Source organism: Leuciscus leuciscus, assembly GCF_965113295.1.
Source record: "Leuciscus leuciscus genome assembly, chromosome: 6".
Classification (NCBI taxonomy): domain Eukaryota; kingdom Metazoa; phylum Chordata; class Actinopteri; order Cypriniformes; family Leuciscidae; genus Leuciscus; species Leuciscus leuciscus.
Genome location: NC_138730.1, coordinates 11545193 through 11569309, shown reverse-complemented (window position 1 = coordinate 11569309; position 24117 = coordinate 11545193). Strand labels below are relative to the sequence as shown.

At 39.7% G+C, this 24117-nt stretch overlaps 2 protein-coding genes across 2 annotated transcripts in view; one reads left to right on the top strand and one right to left on the bottom strand.

Annotated features, from left to right (window-relative positions):
- LOC309501617 (uncharacterized protein) overlaps nucleotides 1-24117 on the bottom strand; it is a 68879-nt gene that overhangs the window by 21169 nt on the left and 23593 nt on the right. The gene's annotated exons all lie outside the window — the stretch shown is intronic.
- Nucleotides 6495-23055, top strand: LOC309501616 (uncharacterized protein). The gene is made up of 9 exons (XM_082173753.1): nucleotides 6495-6589; nucleotides 8507-9518; nucleotides 9640-10487; nucleotides 12939-12990; nucleotides 13078-13128; nucleotides 13206-13250; nucleotides 13336-13400; nucleotides 13647-13716; nucleotides 21448-23055. Exons 4-9 carry the CDS (start codon nucleotides 12949-12951, stop codon nucleotides 21652-21654), a joined length of 480 nt encoding a protein of 159 aa, XP_082029879.1. The 5' UTR covers nucleotides 6495-6589; nucleotides 8507-9518; nucleotides 9640-10487; nucleotides 12939-12948; the 3' UTR covers nucleotides 21655-23055.

Below are 24117 nucleotides of genomic sequence, written 5' to 3'. Positions count from 1 at the left end.
TAAATCATACATTTGTGGACTATATAAAGCGGAACTGCAATGCTTGGGTCTGAATTCCTCATTATTATAGCTCCACAGGCCCCTTTTCTACCCCTTTTCTGATATGCGTCTGAGAGCAACTCGTTTTGGTGCGGTCTCTTTAAATGCAATTGAGACACTTCATACCCCGCCCCCTCTCCAGGTTGCAGAGGTGACACTCGGTTCAACTCCACCCCGTTCGGCCATTTTTGTAGTTTGATAGCAGAGATACGATTATCTAGCGCAGGGGTCACCAAACTAAGGCCCGCGGGCCGACTCAGGCCCGCAACCCCCCTTTGACTGGCCCCCCAGCCCCTCTGCCCCCCACTACTTGAACCGGCCCTATGAGGCAATCCCCAAAAGTCGTCATGGACGGTACGTCATGGTACGGGCGTCACGGTTTGGTGCATACATTTACACGGAGAATACACGGTATAAAAATAAATAAAACTCGCGTGCAATTTAATTAATGTAATGCGGAACTACTGTTAGATACGCGGGTTCTTTAGGGACACCTAATCTGTAGCACCGCCTTAGCTCTGAAGCAGGCTGCGATGTAAAGATTGCTATGCTGGAATATGTTGAGAGAGAGGTGTGGGCGCGATCGAAAAGTCGTAAAGTGTTTACTAGGCTTGGGTATCGAGTATCGAGTATCGATTGGAACCGGGACTAGCTTTGCGATTTTCCCGGAATCGTTCAAAAGTTTAAATTTCGATTCCTAGTTTCGATTCACAGTCCGCCGACCGGAAGAAGAAACCGCTGTCTAAGTCATTTCTAGCCCTATTCTGAACTGAAGTAACAACATAATCGATTTCAAACTGCCAAATGTTAACTCGCTGACACTTTAGTTAAACATTTGTAACGTACACACGGCATGGTAAATGCGTGTACTAGCACAGGTGTAAGCTTATATTGATTGTTATGCTAAACTGCGAACCGACACATTTTATGAGACGCTGTGTGAGTTGCCTTATTAACTCACACAGCGTCTCATAAAATGTATTCAGAGCAAACAACCCTGACGTTAAACCTTAAAAACGTACTTATGATGTTTTCTTATTCTTCGGTATCTTGCAAGTTGCAACCATATTCTCTCGTCCTCTGCTCGTCCGTTTGAAAACTGCACGCGATGCCGGCGAACGTAAAAAAATATATATATTCATGAAAACACATTTACGAGCTGCCAACTCTCACGCATTTACCGTGAGACACACGCAATTGACACTTCTCACACCACACATCCATTTTCTCACGCACAATAAAATCGTGAAGCAAAGAGGACACGGAGACCGACAGACTAGACAGAGCAGTTACTTATGATATGCAAAAAAATCTCAGCTCTCAGATTCTGTCAATTTTATTACGAAATTCAAACAATAAATATCGTTTTGGCGCTTGTAAATGTGACGCGACAGATCCCTAGCGCACGTGAACCGATCATCTCGACTAGCAGCTAATAGTACAAAAAACACGAACACTGTTGAAAGATACAGTAGACTACAACTTACCTAACTGTATATTCCTCATATATAATATCGATCAATCAGTGTTTTTTATCAGCGTGAAGAGGTCAATAACATAGCTGGAGAACAATTATGTCATATTTACCTCAGGAAAGCCATTTAATGAACATATAGGCTGTAGCACATAGGCTAGTTGGCAAGAAAAAAAGAGCTATAGAGAGTATTTTGCTAAATATGTGTACTATATTACATATTTATTATATTTGAACTTATATCATTAAATAAAGTTGTTATTATAATAAAAAAAAACGCATTATATTTAATTTGAGTTATTTTTAACCTTAAATAATACTGCCAGCTGATAGGGCTCTCTGTATGTTTACAGCATTAGGTGAGTTGTTTTTTTCTTGAGAAAAATTAAAGCCTATCTTGAGTACCTAATATTTATCCAAATGAGTCAATATTAAATCAAATCACAATAACTGAATTGAAATGAAATAATTAAAAAGCGTAGCTTACCAGAAATTGTACCATGTAAACATTGTAACATGTTGTCACTAAACCTAATAAAATTCATTTTAGTTACTAAAATGTTAGTGACAATCACATACAATACACTTATTGTGATGCAAATTTTTTTATATTTCAATTGATGGAGAAGGTCAGACTATTTCCTTCAGAAAGACCGTTGGTTAGCTAGCTCATTTAAAATGTCAAAAAAGTTGTTTAAAGTAGATTTGATATTTATATTGTAGTTGAAAACAGCCCTGTGAGAAATTCATAGTAAATTTCATAAAAAGTAAAAAGTTAATATAATTAAAATTTATCTAAACTTTTTTGACCCTGCCAAAGAATCGGAATCGAGAATCGTTAGGAACCGGAATCGAAACAAGGAATCGGAATCGGAATCGTTCAAATTCAAACGATACCCAACCCTAGTGTTTACTTATATTTGTGTGTGTGTGTGTGTGTGTGTGTGTGTGAGTGTGTGAGGCGCGGCCGCGATCGAACAGTGGAAACATAAAAACATACCCCGTCATTTAGTTTATGCAGGACATCATTCAAACTGCAAAGTGTTTAAGTTACTGTTAATTAATTTTTTAATTTCTGAAATGTAGCAGATTAATTTTCAATTCATTCAGGTACAATTACCAAAAATATCAAGGTATTTTTATTAATTGAATTAATGAACTACTTATATAAAACTATTGTCAGTGCACAAATAAACTGGTTCTATACCTTTACTTTATTAATAAAACTTATTTTAAAAAAATACAAGACTTAAGATATTTATTTTCCTTTGGTGGTCCAGCCTGAGACATGCACAAGACATGCACAAAAAAACCAGCATTTTTGTTTTGCTTTTCCCTCCATTGTACCGAACTCGTACCGAATCGTGATGTCTGAACCGAGGTATGAACCGAACCGTGACTTCTGTGTACCGTTCCACTCCTAATAGAGAGTGCAGAGTTTTCAAAGAACAGTGGACCAACGATTATTTTTAAAGTGAGGAATAACTTTAATTAAAACAAAGTGTGAAGACTCGATTACTACTTTTGCAAACCACTAGTAAAGATAAACAAATATGTGCCAGGAATCAAGTGTTGATATAGTAGTGTGGATATAGTGGGGATGGCTGTGCCAGGCTAGTAATCTCTACTACACAATGAGGCCTGCTGGTGGTCATTTTGGTCTGGGTCATACAATTCTATGTTATATAGCTGACCCGGCCCCGGCCCCCCATCACAGTCAGGAACGATAATGTGGCCCCCAGAGAAATAAGTTTGGTGACCCCTGATCTAGCGACACAGAAACGTTTTATTTGCACGTTATTAACAAAATGTCAACAACGGAAGACTTGTCCATCCAGCCTTACATGTTCGAGCAAGAGTCGGAGCCGGAGCAAGATGAAAATGAAGACGACGAACCTGCACAACAACGTCTTCATATGGATGGATGTATCGCAATGGTGTGTTACTGTATTCACACATGAAATTTTGGTCTTCCGACCTTTTACCACCGTGTCGATTTATTTTGAGTTTTATATGTGCGAGGAAGAGAGAGAAAGACAGCGCCTAGTTTGGAGACGGTGAAGTCTTGTTTACACTTTCGCCTGGCTCCGAAGATAGAGAGAGTGCGCGCGCATGACCGTGTCTCTCTCTCTGCTCGTTCTTTCAGTTAAACATGCGCCCTGTCACAAGCGCGGCAGTTCATCTACATTAGACGGTGTAATGAAGCGTGTGGGTTACTACATCCAACAACCGAACATTTTAACTTACCCTCTCGTAACTTCTGCATCCTTTAGCTTGGACTACAAAATTGCGGATTGCTGGAAGTGTTGGGCCGGAAGTCGATGTCCTTATTTGGCAGTTCCGCTGCAAATACTGTGACGTAATAGTTCAAAAAACATCATAGATGACAGAAAAATCTGAACCGGTTTAAAAATATGACCAAAACAGAGTATAAAGATATCAACGAAGCAACTGAAGAAAATAATTTCAACTTTTCTGTACTTCTAAACACTCCAAATATACAACAAAATGCATTTAAGGGCTAAAAAAGTGGATTTAGCATGATATGTCCCCTTTAAAGGACGCTGACCATTTTTCTCTCACAACAGATATGTGGTCAAGCGTTAATATCATGCCCTATATGAGCGTGACAATTCATTACCCGAACACCAACTGGGAGCTGAAGTCAAGGTGTTTGGAGACCTACCACACAAGTGATAACCTGTCCGAGGCTCTGCGATCCGCTCTTGAAGAATGGTCTCTGGATGACAAGAGGTTAGCTTGTGTCACTAGTGATAACGGAGCAAACATTGTGGCTGCGGTGAGGAAACTTGGATGGGGATGGCTACCATGCTTCGGCCAAGGCCTCCATTTTGCCATCACCAACTCCATGAAAGCAGAAAAAGAACGCACTGCCCGGGCCATCCCAGATAGCAACATTGTTTCGGCCCGGATCCGGCCCACATCTGGCACTTGTGGAATGCGGATCTGGCCCACATGCAGCGTGGAATGACGGCCCTTGTGTGGCCCACTCCTGTTTGCCAGATCTGGGCCACAAGCAGCCCATAGCAATGCCACATGTCAGCCAAGAGCAAAGAAATAAACCAGAACTGGACCTTATCTGAGCCACAAAATCTGTGTATATTAAATATGGAGTCATCTCAGCCTTAATAAGCCTGTTAACAAGCAGAATCACTGAAGGAAAGAAGAGAACAGAAAAAAGAGACGAGCAGAAACACAAGAACTATAACTGACTTCAGACACAGTCTTGGATGAAATCGACTGAAGAGAAAAGAAGACATTAAATCTGTGAAGATCTCAGCAGAGGAGGATTAAACAACTCCACAAACAGCATTACCAGCTTCACTTATTACTAACCAGACTGACTTTATTTCTGTCAGACGTCTACACAAGTTTTATTGAGAATTAACAGAGGTTTAACTCTGTTTCATTTGAAGTCACCATAAGAGTGACTAGTGTTTCCATTAGTTGGGCTCTTAACTCTTAGTATATCTTAACTCTTGTCTTTTTTGGCCGCTGTGACAGTGTGTTTGTCAAACACATTTGCAGCTGCAAAGAAAGCTAAAGTAAAATGAGAGCAGGTGATGATGGTTACCTGTTGATGGTTTTATAATCATCATGAAATAACCTTTCACTGATGTCTTTGGAATCTAACAATTGTGTTGATCCATTAATATTTTCACATCACAAATCCTGTGTTTCTGCAGCATGAGATTCAGCAATATTATAACTGTCAGTTTAAAGCTTTTAACAAACATGAGATCAAAAATTTAACTTATGCTGACACACACAGATATGAACAATCAGCGTATGAATCTCAACAATGGTGACAATCACAAATATTTAGATAAAAAGAATAATTCACATCACTGAAAAGCTACTAATTCACAACAAAAACAACAGCAAAAAATAAAAGCAAATATTTAGAATCAAACAAAATTATAGGACAATTCAGCTGCATAATTTATTCATGTTGCAATGCATGCTGGGAGTTTTTTACTATGCTGGTACCCAGCATGCATTGCAGCAAAGTACTTTTGATTGTCACCATTGTTGAGATTCATACGCTGATTGTTGATGTCTGTGTGCGTCATATTAAACTGACTTTTTCGTGCTCATGTTTGATAAAGTCTTCTAACTTATTGATATTATATTGTTGAATCTCATGCTGCAGAAACACAGGATTTGAGATGTGAAAATATTAATGGATCAACACAATTGTTAGATTCCAAAGACATCAGTGAAAGGTTATTTCATGATGATTATAAAATCATCAACAGGTAACCATCATCACCTGATCTCATTTCACTTTAGCTTTCTTTGCTGCTGCAAATGTGTTTGACAAACACACTGTCACAGCAGCCAAAAAAGACAAAAGATATACTAAGAGTTAAGAGCGCAACTAATGGAAACACTAGTCACTCTTATGGTGACTTCAAATGAAACAGAGTTAAACCTCTGTTCATTCTCAATAAAAACTTCTGTAGACGTCTGACAGAAATAAAGTCAGTCTGGTTAATAATAAGTGAAGCTGTAATGCTGTTTGTGGAGTTGTTTAATCCTCCTCTGCTGAGATCTTCACAGATTTAATGTCTTCTTTTCTCTTCAGTCGATTTCATCTAAGGCTGTGTCTGAAGTCAGTTGTAGTTCTTGTGTTTCTGCTCGTCTCTTTTTCTGTTCTCTTCTTTTCTTCAGTGATTCTGCTTGTTAACAGGCTTATTAAGGCTGAAATGACTCCATATTTAATATACACAGATTTTGTGGCTCAGATAAGGTCCAGTTCTGGTTTATTTCTTTGCTCTTGGCTGACATGTGGCATTGCTATGGGCTGCTTGTGGCCCAGATCTGGCAAACAGGAGTGGGCCACCCAAGGGCCGTCATTCCACGCTGCATGTGGGCCAGATCCGCATTCCACAAGTGCCAGATGTGGGCCGGATCCGGGCCGAAACAATGTTGCTATCTGGGATGGGTTTGTGTCGAACGCTGGTGACCGCTTTCTCCTATAGCTGGCAAAAGAAACAACGGCTTCAGAAAGAACAAACTGAGCTGGACCTGCCTCAGCACTCCTTAGTACTGGTAAGTTTTAACTCTCTTCCAACTCTGTTTTTGGAAAGATTGACTACAAATAAGCTGGGCCTGCGAGATTTAATTCAATATAATCAATAAATAATCTATTGTAGGCAATTAAACATTTAAGTATGCGATTCTGAAATTCCAATTTCATTAAAAGGCTATCGAAAAAGATATCCGTCTGGCAGGCTTACAATCACGGTAGTGTGCGACACTTTGTTAAATTAAATAGCATTCGTTAAATAGCCTTGAACCACACTGAGACCAAAGCGCACACGAGATATATAAATTTATATAAATATGTAAAAATATATAATATAAATATAAAAACAATCACGGTATTGTGAGCAGCGATACTTTGTTAAATCAAATAGCCTTCGTTAAATAGCCTTGAACCACTGAGACAAAAGCGCACATGAGATAGGCTATGTAAATTAATATAAATATGTAAATATGTTATAAAATATAAAAATATAAATATAAATAATATTTATATTATATATTATATAAGTAATATACAATCACAGTAGTGTGAGCAGCGACGACACTTTGTTCAATTAAATAGCCTTCGTTAAATAGCCTTCATTAACCACTGAGACAAAAGCGCACACGAGATTTGTAAATTAATATAAACATGTAAAAATATGTAATATAAAATATAAAAATATAAATCATATTAAATATAAATCATATATTATATTATATTATATTATATTATATATAAGTAATATAAAAATATGTAAATTTAAATAATGTTAAAGCAAAGTCTATCCTAAATGTGTTTTAATTTGTTCACAGAATTGCCCCACCAGGTTTTATTATTGATGCATATTGTCAAAATGTTCTACTGTACTATAATAGTTTCAAAATGGCCTTAATGCACATTTTCAAAATGTCCTTAAGTTCGTTTTCCAAATGTTGCCAATTCTGCATATGTTCAAAATGTTATTATGAAAGTATATTTTTACAGACAGCAGAGAATACATTGCAGATTACATGTAAATCTTTTAAGTTGACTTTTGAGGAAATTTTAATCTAACTCACGGGACTATTTTAAGACGAAAAACACGAGCCTGTGCACATGAGGGTGAGCCGAAGCTAACTTTAAGTTAGCCAACTTTAGAAAGCTATTGTATTCCGGGGGAAATGTAGTTATCGATAAGTTACGTATGGCTATAACAAACTAACGTAAACTGTAACTAGGCTTATACTATAATATTCTTTACTATCAAAAATTAGAGTTTTTAGTTATATCGAACCGTACAGTCAGACGATTGTCATCATTATTAGGTCCTTAACAGATATCATTTTGGCCTCTGTTAATTTCATATGTTGTGTTCCCGGCCCAAAAAGGACCGCACTATTATATTAGGTTATAGATTCATAAAAATACTTATTATCACCTATTTTTGTGATCGATTTTTTTTTATCAATGTATGTTTTTGTGAACAATTTTTTAACTTCTATTTGTTATTTATGGCGTGTACGTTAAGCTCATAAAAATCTTTTTTTTGCATAATGTATACATTATTTTAACTAAAACAAATACTCTGACTAAACATATTTAGCTACTTATCACAAGTTTTTTTTTTTTGTCAAATTGTGTCATCAGATAAACAGGCATGTGCCTGAACTAAATTTTATAAGCTTATCGTAGTCTTCCCCATTCATTTCTAATAACCGGTCATTTTTGACCTGGGATCACCATAGATGTATAAAAGTTAAATAAAATGTTATGAAAATTGTCCAAATATATTTTTGTGTTCAGATGGCATGTGTGGACAAAGTCATAAAAATGTATAACAGTCAGATTAAATCTTTTTTTTTTTTTAGAAAACTTTCGACCGGAAACACAATAGGAGGGTTAACAGAGGCTATTTTCATGGCCCAATACTTAACTGAGTTTGTTTTCTTATGTTACAGGATACACTATTCACCGATGTGGCTTAGGGTGTAGGGCTCAACTCCATTACCACTGCATCTATTGTCTATGCTGCTGCGTAAGGAAGACTTTAAAAAACATTTAACTGTGTGCCAGACTTATCAGTCTACCTCAGTAGATATTTCTGAGCCATCTTCTGCCAGCATAGTGCAATCTAGTGCAGAGTCAGCTGACCAAGGCATTCGTGCAGTCACAAGAGTCCGTGTGAGACCAGTTGTCCGGGAAAGGTGTCCTATGTGCAATGTGGTTATGAATAAACGTAACATTAGAAAGCACATTGACCGTAAGCATACCAACCAGGTTTTGGACGTGAACGCCAAACACCACCTCATGAGTGAGTGTATTGATGAGGTAAATGGTTTATATTCTGTCCAAAAGACTTTCGATGGTCACAATGTCCCTCTTCATGTTCAGAATAAAACATGGGGTGAAAATCATTGTGTGTCCTGTGAGTCATAGGAATGTCAAGTTAACATGGATTTGGCGTGGAGGAGTGGCATGAAAGCCTATAGATGTGTACATCTAAAGTCAGTCACTTACTGTACCAACACAGCTAAGTCTAACACACTACGGGAGGATTCACTGACAAAGATGGTGCAAACCAAATGGTTTAATGAAGACACAAGGAAGGGTTGCCTTGCACGACAAAGCTTCTCCAGAGATGAAAATGTCCCTCTATCTGTCTGCTTAAATATTGGATTTCCTCAAATCAAGAAAATTGTATCTGTATTTGAGCCCACAGTGTCATATTACAGTGTTCTTGGACGAGTTATGGTGGTGTACAACACCAAATTAAACTCGTGGCATTGTCCATGTTCAAAAACGAGACGATCCTGTCCACATATTTATGTGGCCAAGTGGCATTTTTTTCAAGAGCAGCCTGAGTTGTTTAGGACAGTCCGTAGCACAGAAGAGGTGGTGGATTCAGTTGGTGAAACAGACAAGCATGAATGCCTGGGGGGCCCAGAGGAGGGAGAGACAAACCTATTGAAGGTAGGTTACAATTCTATACACCAGATTTTACAATGTCACACTCTGACAAATGTGCTTTATACGTAAACATGTTTCTCAGTACAAAATTAATGTATCTCCTGTTGAATCATCCAACCTCTAGATGTTTCCACTTACTGCAAATGTTGCCCGGTCTGTGACTTGTGTTACCGTTATCAAGAGCGGAAAGATGGTGTGCACAATTTCAGTGACCACATATTGCTAGACCTGCCCTTGTGTGTCTCACTGAGAAACCTACTTCAGGTAATGTCTTTTGATATCAATGTGACAAGCATGGCTTACGAGAGCCATGAGAGCGGCACGAGAACGGTGCGTGATTGATGAGCGTCATCACCGGTCCCGGCAATCACATGGCTTTAGCCCACCATGCTTGTCATAATCACTATGTTGATTATAACACATTTCAAAAATTGTTTTGTTGTGACCCATTTACAAACCTAAACAAATACCAAAATTCAGCTATTGTTTTAGATATTATCTCATTAGGGTGATGTAGCATCGAAGGACATGATTCTCCTTCCCGTGTGGAAAACAGGACACTGGGTGTTGTGTGTAGGTTTATTTTGATTTGTAATATTACATGAATATTGCAATACTATGTGCACTATTGGACTGCACTGTACAACTAACTTACCGTGGAATTATTAAACAAATTATGAGGGAAACATTTTATTTTTGAGGCTAAGGAAATGTCATGAGATGGAATATTACACGTCTGTAGACTATGTATTTTCTCAGGTCTTGAAGCCAAAAGACAGAGTGATGCACTTTCTTTGCTCCAAAAATCTCCATGGCTATGGCGATGGCTCATTTGTGGCGTTGTTCAGGTTTTACATAGGCCTACCCATTATAAATTTGGCTCGAGTTCAGCCGTTCAACATTCCCCGTTCCACTGTTCAAAAGTTCTTGTTTTGCTTGTTTGGCTTATTGGTTGGTGTTCTCTACAGTATGGTAAGTACACAAAAGTTTTAGGCACTTGTAAAAAAAAAAAAAAAAAATTAACTGTCTAAAACAAATGTTTGTGGAACAACCAGAGCCATAGAGAGAAAGAGTTGCGACACTCCCATAGACCTCCGTTGTAAAAAATTGCGGCGCTTTTAACCGCCTACTTCCGGGATTTGAACATCGGATTAGTTCCAAACACTGTCATTTTTTGGCGTTGGACACCATTCACTTACATTGCTGCGCGTCGAGTTGTTCCAGGGGTAAGATGCTGAAATATCGACCTCTTTTGAATTGTCAGCTGTCTATATTGTATCAGAGGCCCTTTGCGATGTTTATACTGGTCTTCTTTTGTACATGCACAGCGTAATTATTTATATTTTCTGTTGGTTGTTTCAACCAATTTTCAAGCACTGCCTGCTAGCTTGTTAGCTAGCCCGACTTCGTCAGCTGTGACAGTAAGAGTTCGGTAATGAATCGCTACCACCTTTATAGCAACTTTTATTTAATACAATTTTTGGGATATACTAACTTTTCATTATGTTTTGTTGTCTTGAGTGTAGCGGCTTGTGCGAACAATGCTGGACCATGGCCATCACCAGTCCTGTCTGTTTCATGGATCACCTGCCCCTGGTTTTTATTTTTCTTGTTCACACACACACACTCACACAAGCACACAAGCACACATTTTTGTTGTCTGTCATTGTTTAATAAAAAATATTTCATTTGAAAACCTTCATTTGTATCAGCCATGCTTAATTGATGTCTCAATAGCTGTAACAGAAGTTACAAGTGTTTTGTTAGTTAATTGCTTAAGTTACTTGCTACCCTTACTCTTATGGCGCTTTTCCACTGCATGGTACGGCTCGGTTCGGCTCGGTACGGTTCGACTCGGCGCCGAACGGTTCGGCTCGCTTCGCTTTTCCACTGCGTGGTACGACTCGGCTCGGCACAGTTCGGTTCGCTTTAGCTCGGTTGCTTTTCCACTGCAGTTAGTACCGCTTCAAAGTGGGTGGGACTGATATAGTTGCCGTCTCTACTGCCATGACATCATCATATTAAATGCGAATTTTGCATTCCGTGTTTCCCCATCCGCTCCTCGGCAACCAAAGTCTGCACGTTGCAGAACGTCTGCACCTCGTCCACTGACCACGATTCAGCCATTTCTTTTTTTAAGTTTATACTCTTTTTTTTTTTAAGCAAATACTTTTAAAACAGGCGCTACAGCGTTGGCTGTTGTCTACTGGCTATTTAAATCTAGCGGGTTTAGTGTCTCGTGTAAATACAATGACGCTGGTAGTGATTATTCTGTCTGACCAATCAGTGATCTGCAGTGTTTTCACGTCACATTTTAGTATCGGTACGGTACGCTTGGAACCTCAACAGAGGTGGTACCATTTAAAGCGAGCCGAAGCGACCCGTACCGTACCGTACCATGCAGTGGAAATGCGCCATAAGTGAGCCGTACCGAACCGAGCCGTACCGTACCATGCAGTGGAAAAGCGCCAAAGCGTGCCGTACCGAACTGAGCCGTACCGTACCATGCAGTGGAAAAGCGCCATTAGCCTACTCTGTACACTAACCCAGAGCCATAGAGAAAATCTTCACTCTGCACTTACCTATATACCCAAACATAAAAGCGTAAATTCGTTTTTAATCTGTTATAGTTTTGATAATGTGTATGGCCTTAATCTTAAAATAATATTCTTAGTCTTAACATGATTATGTTTCACGTTGTGGTCCTGGGGGTGGCCACTTTCATCAGAAGAAGTGAGCTAGCTTCTAAGTGAATTCTGAACGGGCCGCCACGGCAGACCTCTTTGCGTGATCACGAAGGTAGGCTAATGGCTGAATCGGAATTTATAAGCAAAATCACGGGAATCAATAGCCTAATACATCCCAGTTGTGCTAAAATAAATATCATGAGACGTCCATCAGATGAATGATATGGAAAAGTTAAATTAGAGCCGCTAAAGCCAGTGCTACTACCCATGCAAACATGAACACTAAGCTTTTCCCTCCAAAAATATAGCCTAAAACTTATCTCCAAATGCAAAACTGACATTAACAAAATGCAATAATGCAATAACAGCTGAAAAAGTACTTGGGTGTGTGTTTTATTTTATATTTACCGTTCAATAATGCAATCGCTGCTGTCTGTCCCATAGACGAACATGACAGCCAGCGTATGTTTTGGAACTATTGAGGCTTACATGAACCACGTGACAGCCATAGCGGCGACATCAAAGAGTGTCGCAACTCTTTCTCTCTATGGCTCTGGGAACAACTAAAGTGCCCAAAACTTGCACAGTACTGCATACTTTTCGCTTGCTGTTCAGTGTTCTTTGCATGTGTTCAGTTGGTCTCAAGAATAAGTTACTAAATTGTCTTCACTGCAATCAGTTCAGCAGTGCTGTAGGACAAATAATTATTTTTTAAAAACATATATTCATGTTGCAGCAAACTTGCTATGACAATAGCACCAGGCCGTTGGATCATAATGAAAAACAAGGTAAGGGTATTTTGTTGTTGTATTTTCGTAACACTTTAACGTCCTGTTTGATTTCTTTGCTTTTCAAAATGCAATTTGCCATTTCAGCAAATCCCCCATCAACTCGATATGACATCCTGTGGGGTCTTCATGATTATGGTAAGTTACCAGACTTTTATCAGTCTGTATTCAGTCTGTTATATCAAAAATAACACTGCAAAATGAATATGTTTCAGTATGCCCTACACATCGTATTAAATGAACCCATTGATTTCACTACTGTAAGTCTTATTTATCCACATTATATTAATATTATTGTTGTTAATGTTATTCATAGTATTCATTGAAGTATTGTTTTTTTCTCAGCATGACATTCCAGTCATCAGGCGGTGGTGGTGCCTTCCCCTCATGGATAATTTTGCTCTTGGAGGGTAGGGTTTCCGAGTATGCTTTTTTTAAAACCAAATTATTATTATTTGTCATTTAGTAGACACTGTTATCCAGAGTGACTTTTAGTAAACTAACTTCAGGGACAGTCCCTCCTGAAGCAACTTGGGTTTGAATTCACAACCATACTGTGTTCCATTTGGAAGCACAGAATATTGATGACTAGACAACCACCTGCTGTATTCTGCACAACTTTATGTTCTCATTGTTGTCTTTTTGTATTTTGTCAGACATGGAAGGTGGCTTGCACACTGGGCTGAGGAGGCCATGGCGGTTGGATCTTGCCTCACTGACAGTGAAGTAAGCTTTTGTTGTCAAAGGGTTTTTTTTATTTATTTATCCGATTTTCAGTCGACAATATTCTATACTAGGACTTTCAGGGGACACAGAGAAATTGAGCATGACGTAGGAGCACTGGAGGGGGTCACGCCTCCACAGAATCTTGAGGTATGCTGTAGAGTTCTGCAGTGTATATATTTACACTTCAAGTTTTATTTAGCTGAAACTGTAAAATTGTTGATTGCTGTTAATTTTCAAATATTTTTCATAAAGAATGCCAATATGATGAGCAGCATCAGGAAAGGTGTTGAATGGTTGAAGGAAAATCACCAGCTGATGAAGAGCAAGTACTTGCCACCACGTATTGACTGCATGGAGGAGGAAGATGCACTGAATGCCCTTGCTCGACTGCGTACACATCGTGACACAACTTGGGATGAGGATGATGAAATAAGGGCCCCATTCTATTTTACATTTAAAAACAGAGAGGACATGTTCTTTTTCATGTCAGAGGTTAGGGACAACAAAAATGTTAGAGTGTCATCATTTTACAACCCTGACATTTAATTTTTTTTTTCTCCTATTGGTGACAGACTTGGTGTCTGTCTGTGTCTGTCTGTGTCTGTATCAGTCTGTCTGTATCTGTATGTCTGTATCAGTCTGTCTGTATCTGTATCAGTCTGTCTGTATCTGTATGTCTGTATCAGTCTGTCTGTATCTGTATCAGTCTGTCTGTATCTGTACAGTATGTCTATCTGTACAGTATGTCTGTATCTGTATGTCTGTATCAGTCTGTCTGTATCTGTACAGTATGTCTGTATCAGTATGTCTGTATCAGTCTGTCTGTGTCTGTACAGTATGTCTGTATCTGTATGTCTGTATCTGTACAGTATGTCTGTATCATTCTGTCTGTGTCTGTACAGTATGTCTGTATCTGTCTGTATCTGTACAGTATGTCTGTATCTGTATGTCTGTATCTGTACAGTATGTCTGTATCTGTATGTCTGTGTCTGTACAGTATGTCTGTATCTGTATGTCTGTGTCTGTACAGTATGTCTGTATCTGTATGTCTGTATCTGTACAGTATGTCTGTATCATTCTGTCTGTGTCTGTACAGTATGTCTGTATCTGTCTGTATCTGTACAGTATGTCTGTATCAGTCTGTCTGTATCTGTACAGTATGTCTATATCTGTATGTCTGTATCTGTACAGTATGTCTGTATCAGTCTGTCTGTATCTGTACAGTATGTCTGTATCAGTCTGTCTGTATCTGTACAGTATGTCTGTATCTGTATCAGTCTGTCTGTGTCTGTACAGTATGTCTGTATCAGTATGTCTGTATCTGTATGTCTGTATCTGTACAGTATGTCTGTATCAGTCTGTCTGTATCTGTATGTCTGTATCTGTATGTCTGTATCTGTACAGTATGTCTGTATCAGTATGTCTGTATCTGTATGTCTGTATCTGTACAGTATGTCTGTATCAGTCTGTCTGTATCTGTACAGTATGTCTGTATCTGTATCAGTCTGTCTGTGTCTGTACAGTATGTCTGTATCAGTATGTCTGTATCTGTACAGTATGTCTGTATCAGTCTGTCTGTATCTGTACAGTATGTCTGTATCTGTATCAGTCTGTCTGTGTCTGTACAGTATGTCTGTATCTGTATCAGTCTGTCTGTGTCTGTACAGTATGTCTGTATCTGTATGTCTGTATCTGTACAGTATGTCTGTATCAGTCTGTCTGTATCTGTATGTCTGTATCTGTATGTCTGTATCTGTACAGTATGTCTGTATCAGTATGTCTGTATCTGTATGTCTGTATCTGTACAGTATGTCTGTATCTGTATCAGTCTGTCTGTATCTGTCTGTATCTGTACAGTATGTCTGTATCTGTATGTCTGTATCTGTACAGTATGTCTGTATCAGTCTGTCTGTGTCTGTACAGTATGTCTGTATCTGTATGTCTGTATCTGTACAGTATGTCTGTATCTGTATGTCTGTGTCTGTACAGTATGTCTGTATCTGTATGTCTGTGTCTGTACAGTATGTCTGTATCTGTATGTCTGTATCTGTACAGTATGTCTGTATCATTCTGTCTGTGTCTGTACAGTATGTCTGTATCTGTCTGTATCTGTACAGTATGTCTGTATCAGTCTGTCTGTATCTGTACAGTATGTCTATATCTGTATGTCTGTATCTGTACAGTATGTCTGTATCAGTCTGTCTGTATCTGTACAGTATGTCTGTATCAGTCTGTCTGTATCTGTACAGTATGTCTGTATCTGTATCAGTCTGTCTGTGTCTGTACAGTATGTCTGTATCAGTATGTCTGTATCTGTATGTCTGTATCTGTACAGTATGTCTGTATCAGTCTGTCTGTATCTGTATGTCTGTATCTGTATGTCTGTATCTGTACAGTATGTCTGTATCAGTATGTCTGTATCTGTATGTCTGTATCAGTCTGTCTGTATCTGTACAGTATGTCTGTATCTGTATCAGTCTGTCTGTGTCTGTACAGTATGTCTGTATCAGTATGTCTGTATCTGTACAGTATGTCTGTATCAGTCTGTCTGTATCTGTACAGTATGTCTGTATCTGTATCAGTCTGTCTGTGTCTGTACAGTATGTCTGTATCTGTATCAGTCTGTCTGTGTCTGTACAGTATGTCTGTATCTGTATGTCTGTATCTGTACAGTATGTCTGTATCAGTCTGTCTGTATCTGTATGTCTGTATCTGTATGTCTGTATCTGTACAGTATGTCTGTATCAGTATGTCTGTATCAGTATGTCTGTATCTGTATGTCTGTATCTGTACAGTATGTCTGTATCAGTATGTCTGTATCTGTATGTCTGTATCTGTACAGTATGTCTGTATCTGTATCAGTCTGTCTGTGTCTGTACAGTATGTCTGTATCTGTATGTCTGTATCTGTACAGTATGTCTGTATCAGTCTGTCTGTATCTGTATGTCTGTATCTGTATGTCTGTATCTGTACAGTATGTCTGTATCAGTATGTCTGTATCAGTATGTCTGTATCTGTATGTCTGTATCTGTACAGTATGTCTGTATCAGTATGTCTGTATCTGTATGTCTGTATCTGTACAGTATGTCTGTATCATTCTGTCTGTGTCTGTACAGTATGTCTGTATCTGTCTGTATCTGTACAGTATGTCTGTATCAGTCTGTCTGTATCTGTACAGTATGTCTATATCTGTATGTCTGTGTCTGTACAGTATGTCTGTATCAGTCTGTCTGTATCTGTACAGTATGTCTGTATCTGTATCAGTCTGTCTGTGTCTGTACAGTATGTCTGTATCAGTATGTCTGTATCTGTATGTCTGTATCAGTCTGTCTGTGTCTGTACAGTATGTCTGTATCTGTATCTGTATCAGTCTGTCTGTGTCTGTACAGTATGTCTGTATCTGTATGTCTGTATCTGTACAGTATGTCTGTATCTGTATGTCTGTATCAGTCTGTCTGTGTCTGTACAGTATGTCTGTATCTGTATCTGTATGTCTGTATCTGTATGTCTGTATCAGTCTGTATGTGTCTGTACAGTATGTCTGTATGTCTGTATCAGTCTGTCTGTGTCTGTACAGTATGTCTGTATCTGTATCTGTATGTCTGTATCTGTATGTCTGTATCAGTCTGTATGTGTCTGTACAGTATGTCTGTATGTCTGTATCAGTCTGTCTGTGTCTGTACAGTATGTCTGTATCTGTATGTCTGTATCTGTACAGTATGTCTGTATCAGTCTGTCTGTATCAGTATGTCTGTATCAGTCTGTCTGTATCAGTATGTCTGGTAATTTAATTTAATTGAATTATTAAATTGTATTTTTTTTTCCCCACTTGGTGTCTGTCTGTCTGTCTGGTAATTGAATTTAATTATTAAATTGTATTCTTGGTAATGTCTCCAAAATTAATAAAATATTTGAAATGATTGTAAATATTTTGTATTCAAGTAATTTTTTTAATCTGTGTTCAAGTTTACACATTAACCCCAGGCAGATTTTATGAACTTTTAAGAATTATTAGACTTATATTGACTTAGACTAATAGTTTGCCTTTGAATGTCTATTTGGAAGTTTGTGTGTTATACCAGGCATTGAACAATTAAGTGTGTACGTGTTATACCAGGCATGCACGGGTAAAACTGTTGTGGTGAAACTGCGCATGCACGGGTAAAACTGTTGTGGTGAAACTGCGCATGCGCGGGTAAAACTGTTGTGGTGAAACTGCACATGCGCGGGTAAAACTGTTGTGGTGAAACTGCACATGCGCGGGTAAAACTGTTGTGGTGAAACTGCACATGCGCGGGTAAAACTGTTGTGGTGAAACTGCACATGCACGGGTAAAACTGTTGTGGTGAAACTGCACATGCGCGGGTAAAACTGTTGTGGTGAAACTGCGCATGCACGGGTAAAACTGTTGTGGTGAAACTGCACATGCGCGGGTAAAACTGTTGTGGTGAAACTGCACATGCGCGGGTAAAACTGTTGTGGTGAAACTGCACATGCGCGGGTAAAACTGTTGTGGTGAAACTGCACATGCGCGGGTAAAACTGTTGTGGTGAAACTGCACATGCGCGGGTAAAACTGTTGTGGTGAAACTGCACATGCGCGGGTAAAACTGTTGTGGTGAAACTGCACATGCGCGGGTAAAACTGTTGTGGTGAAACTGCACATGCGCGGGTAAAACTGTTGTGGTGAAACTGCACATGCACGGGTAAAACTGTTGTGGTGAAACTGCACATGCGCGGGTAAAACTGTTGTGGTGAAACTGCGCATGCACGGGTAAAACTGTTGTGGTGAAACTGCACATGCGCGGGTAAAACTGTTGTGGTGAAACTGCGCATGCACGGGTAAAACTGTTGTTGTGAAACTGCACATGCGCGGGTAAAACTGTTGTTGTGACACTGCGCATGCGCTGGTAAAACTGTTGTTGTGACACTGCGCATGCGCGGGTAAAACTGTTGTGGTGACACTGCGCATGCGCTGGTAAAACTGTTGTGGTGACACTGCGCATGCGCGGGTAAAACTGTTGTGGTGACACTGCGCATGCGCGGGTAAAACTGTTGTGGTGACACTGCGCATGCGCGGGTAAAACTGTTGTGGTGACACTGCGCATGCGCGGTTAAAACTGTTGTGGTGACACTGCGCATGCGCTGGTAAAACTGTTGTGGTGACACTGCGCATGCGTGGGTAAAACTGTTGTGGTGACACTGCGCATGCGCGGGTAAAACTGTTGTGGTGACACTGCGCATGCGCGGGTAAAACTGTTGTGGTGAAACTGCGCATGCGCGGGTAAAACTGTTGTGGTGACACTGCGCATGCGCGGGTAAAACTGTTGTGGTGACTGCGCATGCGCAGGTAAAACTGTTTTGGTGAAACTGCGCATGCGCGGGTAAAACTGTTGTGGTGACACTGCGCATGCGCGGGTAAAACTGTTGTGGTGACACTGCGCATGCGCGGGTAAAACTGTTGTGGTGACACTGCGCATGCGAAATGTGCGCATGTGGTGAAACTGCTGTGGTGAAACTGCTGGGGTAAAACTGTGGCTCTGCGGCTCTGCAGACAGATATTATTGGGTGTCTTTGCTGCCAGCTCTTTACTATAAACTATAGAAATACAGAAATATACAGTTTTTCTGGTTTACAGACTACTACCGTAAAGTCATTCTACGTTGTAGCGAATGAGACCAAATCAGACACAATTGTTGGTACATGTACCATAAAAACTTTCAAACTTCTCTGGGATCTGCGTCCCATCCCCCAAACCGGTATGCAGTTTCACCACAACAGTTTTACCCGTGCATGCCTGGTATAACACGTACACATTTAATTGTTCAATGCCTGGTATAACACACAAACTTCCAAATAGACATTCAAAGGCAAACTATTAGTCTAAGTCAATATAAGTCTAATAATTCTTAAAAGTTAATTAAATCTGCCTGGGGTTAATGTGTAAACTTGAACACAGATTAAAAAAAATGACTTGAATACAAAATATTTACAATCATTTCAAATATTTTATTAATTTTGGAGACATTACCAAGAATACAATTTAATAATTAAATTCAATTACCAGACAGACAGACACCAAGTGAAAAAAAAAAAAATACAATTTAATAATTCAATTAAATTAAATTACCAGACATACTGATACAGACAGATTGATACAGACATACTGTACAGATACAGACATACAGATACAGACATACTGTACAGACACAGACAGACTGATACAGACATACAGACATACTGTACAGACACAGACAGACTGATACAGACATACAGATACAGACATACTGTACACATGCATTGGCATCTATTTATTTATCCATTCTTTGTAAAGTAGATGACACAAAGCAATTTGGATTTCAGAAAGTTCTAGAGCCACTGTTGACCGACCTTCAAAGCTTGGAAAAAGATGGTATTTTTATTCCAAGTTTAGGAAAAGTCAAGAAAGGCAGTGTGGTGAGCCTGGTGACTGATAATTTGGGAGCCCATTCTGTGAGAGGATTCATTGAAAACTTCACGGGATCTCGTCTGCCGATTTTGTCTTCCAGACAGGTCCCAGTTTCAGACCACAGAAGTAAGATCTGGACTTTTTCAGAGGAGCGATAAAGAGCAGCACACTCTGGATGTTGAGACAGTTTTGTCAAGTCTTACTCCCACTCCTCACTATGGTGTAAAAAAAACAGTGTTCAAAAACAGTGTGCATTGTCTGAAAAACTTAATAATTTTCATGTAACATCTGGTTACACACCAGATGTATTACATGACCTTCTTGAAGATCTTGTTCCAGTGGAACTGCATTGTCATTTCAAGCCTTGATCAAGAAGAAATATTTTTCTCTTGAGGAGCTCAATAATTGCATTTGACTGTTCCCTTATAAGTGGAGTGAACAAGCAAATCGTCCACATTTTATTCCTGATCATTTTGCCACAAAAAGATCTGTAGGAGGTAATGCACATTGGTGTCTGTTGACTCTCATGATAGGCTTGAAAGTACCTGAGAATGATGAAGTGTGTGGCAGATGTTAATGACCTTAAAAGACATTGTGGAACTTGTGATGGCCCCAGTTCATACAGAGCAGAGAACTTGCTACCTTGACTCTTTGATTTCTGAGCACCGACACAGATTTTTGGTAGTTTTTCCTAAAAAAATGCTTCTTCCCAAACACTTTCTCGAGCACTACCCTGAACTCATTCAGGAATTTGGTCCTCTGGTAGCCTTGTGGACCATAAGATTTGAAGCTAAACATGGCTTTTTCAAAAAACCTGTCAGACAAACAGGCTGTTTCAGGAACATACTGCTGTCCTTTGCAAAAAAAAAAAACCACCAGCTCATGATTGCATTGCATCTCCATGAATCAAATGTGATCAAGTCATCACTTTCGGTCACAACAACTTCACAAGCCTCTGTGGACATCCTAAAGGATGACATAAAAGATTTGGTCCAACATAGGTATCCACGTGTCACAATGGTACATGTACTATACTATGTAACTAAACCTGGAATGTTGCTATTTCACTGCAGACTTGCCAGACTTTTGTGAGGTGTTACAGTCTATCTTGGTTTGTAATGAACTGGTCTTTGTTGTGAGACTAATAAGCACATGGTACAATGAGGACCTTAGGAGCTATGAGTTGGAACACACAGCCAACATTCTGTTACTTGAGTTAATGCTGTAGTGTACAAATATTTAATTAGGATTAATTGTTTTAATTGCTGTTTTTTTCTGTTGCAGATGTGTACCTCAGCAAAGCTGCAATTTGTTTTTGAAGAGAATGTCATTCGCAAATTTGTTTTACTGGTCATCCCCAGTACTCTTCAGGACCTTAAACGTGTAATCAAAGAAACATTTAATATTCCAGACTGCTTTACTTTAATGAATGAAGACATAGATTTTGAGGGCCAGTTTTTCACCTTGAGCTCAATAGATGATGTACTTTAAAAGTGGTACAAACTGAGCCTGTCACCCTGAATCTGAGTGCTGTGGAAGAACCAATCCTACGAAATTAGTCTGACGCCGTGTCATGTAGTTCTCATGACACCGTTATGCTATGTCCTTCTGAAAGTGAGACATCATTCCTTTCTTTAGACTCCAGATACAGCAGTTTTCAAGACACTGTTCTGCTATCTTCGTCTGAGAGTTCCACATCATGCCGTTCTCAAGGATGGCTAGCAAAGTTTAAAATGACAACATTCTCATTCGATACAGAGCTCTTGCTTTCAGAAGGAAACAAAGCCTACCAAAAGGATGGCACCCTCTTGAGCAATCCAAGAGTAACGAGAAGTGTCCTTGAGACACTAGCAGAATACATTATTTTGTACACTGCGTACCCAACAGGTGTCCAGGTTATGAACGTAGCTGAGATGTTGATTGAAAAGTACCCATGCCACAAAGAGCCAGGATCCTTTAATGGACAGTATGGGTGGCAACAGAGGATTAAATATAAGATGGGCAATTATCAAGCAAAATTAAGAGACAGTCAGCTTTCCTGTCCAGAGCTGGGGGTCAACTCTTTGAAAAGTAAGAAGAGAATTGAAAAGTCTTGCCCCAAAGGCATGACAAGACCCAGGAAGGCTGAAGTAAAACTATAGAGAAGGAAAGAGTTGATCTTCTTAAAGAAATTCAGAAGAAAAAGAACAAAAAGGTCATTGGTGAGATAATGGAGAAGATTTTCTCCTATCGAAGATTAGAAAACATGAATCACTGTCCTGCTGTCTTTCATGGAGATTTCACGGAGAGATGGCCAGCTCTTTTTTTGTGAATCTGAGGTAAACCTTAGTTCTTCTTTTGCTGGCTTGATGGTAGTATGTAAGTACTTATAACCAGGGTGCGATTTGCCGGGGGGGGGGGGGTGCATGGGATTTCCCCCTTTCTGGTCAATGTATCCCTGCCTCTGCTTAATTCTTTTTATCCCCGGTGGGGATAAATTTATCCCCCCCTCAAAGTGATCAGTGCTACTACACTAGTAGCGAGACGGATCACAAAACTTATCACGGATCCGTGGTTTGATTAAAGTCAATTTTATTTTTAAATGCGCTACTTTGGCTGGCTCTGATATAACTGCCGCAGCCTCTCTGTAATCACCACTCTGCAGACTTGCTCAATGTCCCGCCCACAGCGCTATCTGATTGGTTACACCTCACGAGTAATAGCCTATCAACACTTGTGAGATGGTTGCAGGTCCGCTGGGCAGTGAAGCTGTGTGTCGAAAAGGAAGGCAGCATATTCAGCATGCATATTACTGAAGCGGGAATAAACATCACAATCTGATTATCTGTTTCTATGATGACAAGCAGAGTTAGTGTCCCAGTCACACCACTTAGAATGGCCGAAATATACTGTTTTATACCATGGTCTGGGTGAATACTCGATTCTGATTGGCTGCAGGGTGTCCATTAAAAAGTGATAATGTACACCTAGGAAAGGCGTCCCGTCAATTTGCCTGATGACAGTTCTAAATGATTGCGCTGGCTCAAACTCACTGATCAACTGCTGCGGTCGGGTCGCTGTTGCTTGGCAACGCCTGTATACGGGAGATATTAAATAGTGCGCTCGACTTAATAAATAAAAACCCTCACGATTTTTACTCTAAAACACATTAAAGTATTATTAATTGATTAAATATTTCTTTCTTTCGTAAGTGACCATGGTATAAGCGGGTTAATGCCCTTCGAGGTGTCCATTGTCAGGTATTAATGGACTTCGGCGGAGGCAACCGTCCTCCGCTGCGCGTCGGACGGTTCACGCCTCGCCGTCGTCCATTAATACCTGATAATGGACACCTCGAAGGGCATTAACCCTTACATGTATACTGATAGGGGAGCAGCCACACTCCTACTTTAGAAGATCAACCCTAACCTGACTGTCATTCACTGTATGAACCACAAGTTCTTGAGAATTTCAAGAATGCTGTGAATTCATAATGCTGTGAAACACATTACAGAGGCGAGCCATTTTCAGATGTTCATTGACTCTGTATTCATTTTTCTCTCAAATCCCAAAACATATGAGAGAGTTTGAGTCTGCAGCTTCTGATCTGGGCATGCACGCTCGCAGGATAGGAAGAGTATTTGATGTTTGCTGGCTGTCCTCATCCTGCACGTCTGTGACGGCTCTTTGGCAAAGCTATTCAGCCTTGGTCAAACTCTTTGGAGTGTTGATGGAAGACAAATCCAGATCTTCCGTGGAAAGAGCCAAATGTCGGGGCATTCATGGTAAAATGACACAGTGGCTTTTTTTGGTGGAGATGGCGTTGGTAAAAGATGCACTGGATACCCTGCAAGCCTTGTCCCTGTTTCTGCAGAGGAGAGATGCCACAGCTGTCAGTGCCAGTGCTGAGGTGGGTGTTGCACTGAGAACACTGAGGTCTATGCGGCAAGCAGATGGTGTGAACGCAAGAGGCCT

What these genes read in the sequence shown, in the direction of transcription:
- LOC309501616 (XM_082173753.1), top strand. Translation starts at nt 12,949, where the DNA reads ATGACAATAGCACCAGGCCGTTGGATCATAATGAAAAACAAG. An exon ending in GTGGGGTCTTCATGATTATG is followed by an intron (nt 13,129 to 13,205) that starts GTAAGTTACCAG and finishes AATATGTTTCAG; the next exon opens with TATGCCCTACACATCGTATT. An exon ending in GATAATTTTGCTCTTGGAGG is followed by an intron (nt 13,401 to 13,646) that starts GTAGGGTTTCCG and finishes GTATTTTGTCAG; the next exon opens with ACATGGAAGGTGGCTTGCAC.